A 7,972-nucleotide genomic window follows, 5' to 3' on the forward strand; every position below is an offset into this window, starting at 1 on the left:
TGATGGGATGAGCACTGGGTGTTATTCTATATGTTGGCAAATTGAACACCAATAAAAATAAATTTATAAAAATAAAAAAATATATTTATATATTTATTTTTTTGCTGATATCTCTGCAATAACTCTTACCTGTTATATTATAAGGGATCTGTTCACTGGCAGGTCTCCTCCAGTAGAGTGTGTGCTCTCTGATAACAGGAACTGGGTCTTATTTACCATTCTCTCCTCAGTACTCGGCAAAACACTTGCCAAGGTTAAGTGTTTGACAAACGTCTCGATATATTTACCAAGTGACAAGACTGAGGCTCATGCCACTGGACTCTGCAAAGCCAAGAGGAGGTAGACAAAGCAGAGTAGGGGGGAAGGCCACTCCTCCACTAGCAGGCAGAGGGGCGCAGAGAACCAAGGTAGAAGGGAGATGTCTACAGGAGGGACAGGTGTCTGGTGTGCAGAAGCCTGTGGCTCCAGGGGCTGCAGGGTGGGACAAGATAGCCCAACACGGCCTGGGTGACAGCTGAGAATGAGGGCAGGAGAGTTCCAATTTGGGGATTATAGCCAAGCAGCTTGAGTTTTCCAACTTGAGTATTATTCCCCATCCCTCCACCAAGGAATAAATCAATTCTTGCCTTGTCAGCGCCGGGGACTCCACTGCATGGCAAATCTGAGAAGAACAGTGGAGGGGACATCGGCTCTAAACGCTGGCAAGAATACCCACTATTCCCACTCTTGGGCTGCTCTCATCAAGCCTGCGAGGGGAACTGTCCCACCACCTGGATGGCAAGCCTTGCCCTTGGAGCCGGGTGGGGAAAAGGGGATTCGATCTCCTGGTGTGAAGAAGGACCCACGAGAGTAAATATGGCAAACTCAGCGGGGAGATAAAGCTGCTCCACACATTTACAGCAGATTGCATTTGCATTTGTTAAATGTGTGCTTGAATTGGTCTAAAAGATAAACTGCTAAGAAATGACCTGTACCTGCTGGTGGCCGTGTTGGGAGTATAGTGACACTGTCTCCTCTTAATTGCATCCCCAGGCATCCCTGAACTAAAGGTTTCAGGTGTTCCTGTCAGATTAGGACTCTCGAGGTAGCAGGGCTCAGGTCAATGTCTACATGTTTTAGATCCACTCACATATTTACTTGCACGATAATCCTACAAAGTGAAGAACGTAAGGCTTAATTAATTTGGTTAAGTGACTCGACAAGATCACAGATTTAATTCAGGGCCTGGAAGATGAAGGAAAGAATTTTACCTGTGGAATCCCAGGTGACTGAAATGTCATTCATCTAAGCTAAGACACCTTAAGTTTCTAAGGTTCCCCTTCATTTTATAAAGTGGAGGGGGTGGCAGGAAAGAGCTGCCAATTAAAATTATAAGCCGGGAGCACCTGGGTGGCTTAGTGGTTGAGCATCAGCCTTAGGCTCAGGTTATGATCCTGGGGTCCTGGGATCGAATCCTGCCACAGGCTCCCCTCAGGGCGCCTGCTTCTCCCTCTGCTTGTGTCTCTACCTCTCTCTCTCTCTGTCTCTCAGGAATAAATAAGTAAAATCTTTAAAAAATAATAATAATACCCAATATTGTTATCACGGTCCTACTCGGGGGTTTCAAAATTTTACTCCAAATGTGCATTTTGAAATTAATGAAATAAAACATTTGAGAAGGAGAACTTTTGCAACCCTTTTGCCTACACCACCTGTTATGAGACTACAACTGGCACTAGCATGGAGCAGATGGACACCTACAAGAGGGTATTCCAGAAAAGGTGAGCTTATTGTATGACCTTTTGTGTGTTCAGGGATTTTTTTTTAACCCTTTAAAATAAACTGGGGTTTTTATGAAGCTTCATGATTACTGATGCTTCTGTATTCTTGGGCTGAAAATGGTTTCTTTCCCCTACACAATTTAGAATACTTGGAATCTACGGTAAAAAAATAAAGCAAAAGATTTGGCTCTGATTTCCCAAAGACATCACATCAGCACAGCACAGCTTAAGTGATAATCTTCAAGAGGTAGAATGTGTCTCTGCATCTTAAATGGTTTTCTCGAAACAATGCATTGGCACATGTTTAACAAACTCTGAGGATCTGATCTGCTGACCCTGTTCTCTGAGGGCAGTGCCACAAGATAAACAAATACCAAGTAGAAATTGGATGTCCCTGTTCTTTAACCATGAAAAAAAAGATAATTTATGAAACAGAGAAGAAATGAAAATATTAATTAAAAAATATTTGAAGAGCCCCTGGGTGGCTCAGTCAGTTAAGGGTCTGCTTTAGGCTCAGGTCATGATCCCAGGGTCCTGGGATCAAGCCCCGCATTGGAGTCCCTGCTCAGTAGGGAGCCTGCTTCTCCCTCTCCTTCTGCCTCTCTCCACTCCTAGTGCTTACCTTCTCTCTCAAATAAATAAAATCTTAAAAAAAGAAAATTAAAAAGCCCCTATATCACAGACACATACACAGTTTCAAATTGTTAAGTGTACATATATATATATATATACACATATATGCATATACATATAATGAAAATTTTGACACCTTTTGGAGAAAATACAGAAAAATATTCTTATTTCTACATAGGGAATAATTTGTTAGACAATGCACAAAACCCACAGATCTTAAAGGAAAATATTGATATACATGGATATCTTAAAATTGTACTTTATATAGATAGATAAAAAAAAGATAAGCTACTGAAAAGAAGATGTTTGCATTGCATATAGCTAACTTTACAGAACTCCCAACTTGGTAAGACACTACCCATTAGAAAAATATGTAGTGGATATAAATAGGCAACCCATAAAGAGAAACAAATTATCATTAAATATATGAGAAACTGCCCAAATCCATGGGTAACCAGGAAATGCATATGAAAACAATAGATACTATTTCATTCCCACAAAACTGGCAAAAAATATAGAAGTCTGATAATAGCAAACGTTGGCAAAAGTATAGGAAAATGAAAATACTCATTCACTTCTGGTGAGAATACAAATTGGCTCAATCACTTCGGAGAGTGATTTGGCATATCTAGTAAAGTTGAAAATATATTCTTAGGCTCCGTGTTATGGAAAATTCTTCCATAAGTACACAAGAGGCAGGGAGAAATGTTCAAAGCAGCATAAAAAGAAAAAAAAAACCTGCTTTTTTCACAGCATTTGAAATGATTAAAAATTTCAGAATATGATGTAGAGTGAAAAAAAGCAAGTTGCAAAAGGAAATCTGTGGTAAATCGAACTCCAATTAAAAAATAATAATAATAAATAAATAAATAAATAATCACACACACAAAAGGAAATCTATGATGATAATATATATAAATATTATAATTTAGGAATAGATTTCTATACAAAAAATTGTTTTTTAAAAAACATTCAAGGAAATAATATACACCAACCTCAGGATACTTACTGTTTCTCTCTAGGGGTCAGGTAGAGAAAAGTAACAGAAAATGAAGATTTGATTTACATCTGATGTTTTATTTCATTTACAAAAATAATAAAAATGAAAAAGAAAACATGAAGCCAGGATAACAAAAATTCAAAATCTATTAAATCCACGTGATGGGCATATGGATGCATGCTTTATTATTTTCTGAATGTCTAAAGTAAATCTCATCTAAAATGAAGCAAGAAAATCATGAATAACATTTTTGTTTAAGCAAATCTAGGAAACAGAAAAAAAAAAAAGACTTGTGAGGTCTTGAGTTGCCAATTTGGACTGAGAGTATGCAACTAAAAAATGTAATTCTTTGTGAAGACCAGCTTTGCCTGGTCTACAGTTTTGCTAAAGTCACATGTGCCAAAAAATACCACCGGCATTCTCTCAGCCCTGGATAGCCTGTTCTGTTATCACAAAATTTGGCGACGTCACCTGTACCTACCATGTCTCGTGACTCTCCAGGGTCCCTGAGTAGCAGGTCAGAGAAGGGATCCCTTTTTAGTTTTGCTTCAGAGCTCTGGACTTTTAAAATAGGACTCTGGGGACCTGGCACAAAAATTTTGGCTCAATGCTGGGACTATTTTCCAATAGATCAGAGGGAAATAGGGTTCTCCATCATCCTGTGTTTGGTGAGCAGAGAGTCCCTTAAATGTTCACGAGAAACTGTGCTTAGTTTTTTTTTTTTTTTCAGAATTGCATTAAACATTTATTTTCACAGCCCATCTTTTACAAAGACAATAAGAAATTCCTGAAGTCCACCTTTGAGTTCTTTTGGGTTTCACTTTGACTAAGCAACATTTTTAGTTGAGAAAGGTGTTTCTTTCTTTTGCTCATATTCTTTGAGGCACAAGTGGGTGTTGATTGTCCAGATGTAGGTGTCCTGAATATCGAGGCAGGGCTCTTGCCTTTGGAGCCATACATATGACTCAGCTTTGCAGAACTCGGAGTCTTTCTCTCTGGTGTCTTCAGGCTGAGCTTACTCGTAGGAGTGGTAGGACTGCTCTTCAGTGCTGAGAGAAAGCTTCTACTTTTACCATGATGTTTAACTGTTCTGTTGCATGTTTTACAAGTAGTCAACAATACACCTTTGGAGTCTTTGTATTTTTTCAAAATTTTTGCTTCTTTAAAACTGAGTGTACAATTTCTTGCCTCTCGGTTAAGAACTAGCACCTTTTTTTTTTTTTAAGCTGCAAATACTTATATTTTTATTGTAGCCCAGTGGATTCTGATTAAAAGGCTGGCTAGCTCATGAAGGGGGGGGGTGTAGTCGGCCTCACGGGATGGCTCAGGTCAGAGGGCTGTAGCAGCAGTAGAGCTGGGAAAAGATTCTGCTCAGAGCAGGCCCCAGATTCCTCTGCAGTCGACCACACTTGATGGTGCTCAGCAGCATCTCCTGTTCCTTGGGGGTGACACAGGCGTCACAGGCTGCCAGGAGGCTGGCAGGGGTGCTGTACTGGCCCACTATGGCTGCTGCCTTCTCCCCACTCACTCCCCGCACCTGCGTCAGCTGCCTGGCGAACACCTCGTGCACACACTGGGCCTTGTTCTTCGTGGCTCCCGAGCTGAAGTCACTGAAGGTGAGGAGTGAGCAGAGAGGCTGTGGGGAGGGCCCAGGCCTTGATTCAGGATCCCCTGAGGTTCCCCAGGGGCGACTGCGTAGGGTATGGCCCTGGTAGAGCCTCTGCAAGCCCCGCGTCTAGAGGGCCAGGTAGGCAGCTGACTCCTTGATGTCTGCTGTGCGCTTCGCAAAGAAGCCATCGACGACCTGAGTGTTGGTGACAGCCTGCAGCAGCGTGCCCTCAGGAAGGCTAAGGTGGTTTGCAGAGCCATGCTCCTCCACCAGGTGTACTCTGTGCCCCAGACCACAGCGCTTCAGCCGGAACTTCTGCTCTCGGAAGCGGCCATCTGTGATGCTGCTGCACAGATCCAGATCATCTAGCCGCTTGGCTCCACGATGTGGTCCGGGACGAGCTCCCCAGGTCTTGCTGGGTCTCTGGGCCTGGTCTCCTGAGCCACCCACACAAAGTCCCCGACATGCAACTTGCGCACTACGTGGGTCACATGCAGCCGCTGTAGCTCCAGGAGCAATTCTGGCCTGTGCCCTGCCCCCTTGGCTTTGCCAACGTCCACACACAACAGCACCCTGTACTCTCCAGGCCCAAGCTCCAGTGGCAGCTGCTGGACACTCCCTTCACTAGCACCAAGATCAGCAGAGGCCACTCCTGGCACTTCTGGCTCTTTCCCAGGGGGCTCCTCTGGCCTGAAGCCCACATCCAGTGAGCTCAGGCCCTCTGACTCAGCCAGCTTCTGGGCCAGCTCCAGACCCTCCGGAGTCAGCGAGTACCTGGCTGGCTGGTGTGTCCTGAGAACCAGGTTCCTGTGGAGGAGGGAGCGGAGGGCTGGCCAGGGTCGAGTACTCCCAAGAGCCACCCTGGGAGCTTCCTGGGCACATCTCTGCCATGATGGCCCCCACTTCCAATGCATGGGCCACTTCATACATCCTACTGCCTGTTTGTACACCAGACCTTTGAGTAGATCCGTCTGTCATCTCTAGGTGATAGATAAGGCCACTCAGAACCATAAAGTTTAAGTAATTAGTTCAAGGTCAAAGAGCCTGGAGTAGTAAATTTATTTATTTGTTTGTTTGTTTATTTATTTATTTATTTAGATTTTATTTACTTAGTCATGAGAGACACAGAAAGGCAGAGACATAGGCAGAGGGAGAAGCAAGCTCCTTGCGGCGAGCCCGATGCTGGACTCAATCCCAGGACCCCGGGATCATGCCCTGAGCTAAAGGCAGATGTTCAACCAATGAGCCACCCTGGTGCCCTTGAGTAGCAGATTTAAATGCTGATTCTAGTCTAGGCTCTTGACTTCCAGTCAAACCTGGTGCTGCTGCAGCATAAATGGGAATCTCTCTTGATTTTCCTAAGACTATTCTAGAAGAAGGAATTTTTAAAAAAATTTTTTTATTTATTTATGATAGTCACAGAGAGAGAGAGAGAGGCAGAGACACAGGCAGAGGGAGAAGCAGGCTCCATGCACTGGGAGCCCGACGTGGGATTCGATCCCGGGTCTCCAGGATCGCGCCCTGGGCCAAAGGCAGGCGCTAAACCGCTGCACCACCCAGGGATCCCTAGAAGAAGGAATTTTAATGGCACTCTACTTAAGTGTTGTGTGTGTTCTTTATTTTTCTAGTACTGATTGAAGGGCTAACGAGAGAAGATATGTGTAGAACCCTTCCTTCCTACTCAAACTGAGAGGAAAGAGAAAGAACCCTCTGGGTTCTACTCCTTGGGCCGCACTCCTTGCTTCCTTGGCCCATGACTTATGCTGCCGAGTCCCTACCAAGCACCCTTACTGCTGGTCAGCGTGTGCTCAGTTCACTGAGCACAGGGTAAACAAGCCAGATGGGGGTACATGGACTTTGTACTCTCAGTGCAGGGCAGACAGGGCTCAGGGCGGCAGCAACATGCTGTGATAAACATCCTCCTCTCATAGATTTTGCAGCCTGAAACCCCCAGAAGCTACAGAAACCAGTTTCCCCAGAGACTTGTCCAAGCCCAGTGCTGCATTGCACTTCCTAGGAGGATGAGGAAGATCTTAGAGCTGATATTTGGATATTTGGAGTAGGGTGAAAGGGAGATCAAATGGGCAGGGTGCCTAGGGTGCAGTGCATAGCCTACAGGGATGGAGGGCAGGTGAGCCTGGCTCTCTTGCAGGGGTGAGGAGGGCAGGAGGGAGCTGCCCCTGGCTCAGATGTTGAAGAAGTGATTTAGATCCTGGGAGAGCAAGTGCAGAGATAAACAGTGAAGGGGTAGCGATGCCAAGGGTCAATTGTCAATAGTTGATCAAGGGGGAGAGTCGGAAGCCCAGAGCCTCAACCAGCCCCAGCAGCTGGACTCCGAGAGAGACTGGTGCTCCCAGGGCTGTGCCATTGCTTCCCCGGTGACACAGTCCTCCTATACCACACAGCTGCCTCTGCTCCTTCAATTCATATCATATCCCTCCTTTGTCAGGAGCAGAGGCCAGGGATCCACCAACCCACATGCATTTATCACACACTCCCTGTTTGCCTAAAGTGATACCTCGGTTTCCCTTATCATCAGGGTTTTGTTGTTTGTTTTCTGAAACGGGGACAATCCTCCCGGATAATCCCATGGATGCTGTGTGTTAGGGGAATATAATTTCTTGTGGAGAACTTTCCAGAAGACACTGCACGCTTTCCAGTGCATACTAACACTTTTCATGGTGGTGGAGGCTCATCATACAGACCGCTGGCAATCTCTCTGTAGGTACAAATACAGATAATGTGGAAAATAATGCTGATTAAATGCTCCTGTCAGAAAAATGCTCTGGAACTTGACTTCTTGAAGAGAAGGGACACAAGATTCAGGGTTGCTCTGTCTTCAGCATTCGCCGCCACAGAGCTCGAGGGCTCTTTTCTCCACCTGCCCATTAGCTATGTCTGTCTGGATGTCCTGCCGACCTCTCAAAGGCCAGATATTCAAATTCAATTAGTCTTCCAACCCACACATCC

General features: G+C 44.8%; 2 protein-coding genes across 2 annotated transcripts; both read right to left on the reverse strand.

Annotated features, from left to right (window-relative positions):
- Positions 1-4,133: 4,133 nt before the first annotated feature.
- On the reverse strand, positions 4,134-4,682 carry LOC100683037 (UPF0711 protein C18orf21 homolog). Its single transcript, XM_038586439.1, has 2 exons — positions 4,679-4,682; positions 4,134-4,595 (listed from the first exon to the last, which is right to left on the reverse strand). The coding sequence occupies exons 1-2, from the start codon at positions 4,680-4,682 to the stop codon at positions 4,159-4,161; spliced, it is 441 nt and encodes a 146-aa protein (XP_038442367.1). The 3' UTR covers positions 4,134-4,158.
- A 28-nt stretch (positions 4,683-4,710) lies between these two features.
- On the reverse strand, positions 4,711-5,916 carry LOC100683112 (crossover junction endonuclease MUS81-like). Its single transcript, XM_038586440.1, is given in 2 exon segments — positions 4,711-5,379; positions 5,382-5,916. Coding segments are annotated over 2 exon segments (1,197 nt in total). The 3' UTR covers positions 4,711-4,717.
- Between the last annotated feature and the right edge of the window lie 2,056 nt (positions 5,917-7,972).

Source organism: Canis lupus, chromosome 38 (assembly GCF_011100685.1).
Source record: "Canis lupus familiaris isolate Mischka breed German Shepherd chromosome 38, alternate assembly UU_Cfam_GSD_1.0, whole genome shotgun sequence".
NCBI classification, from domain to species: domain Eukaryota; kingdom Metazoa; phylum Chordata; class Mammalia; order Carnivora; family Canidae; genus Canis; species Canis lupus.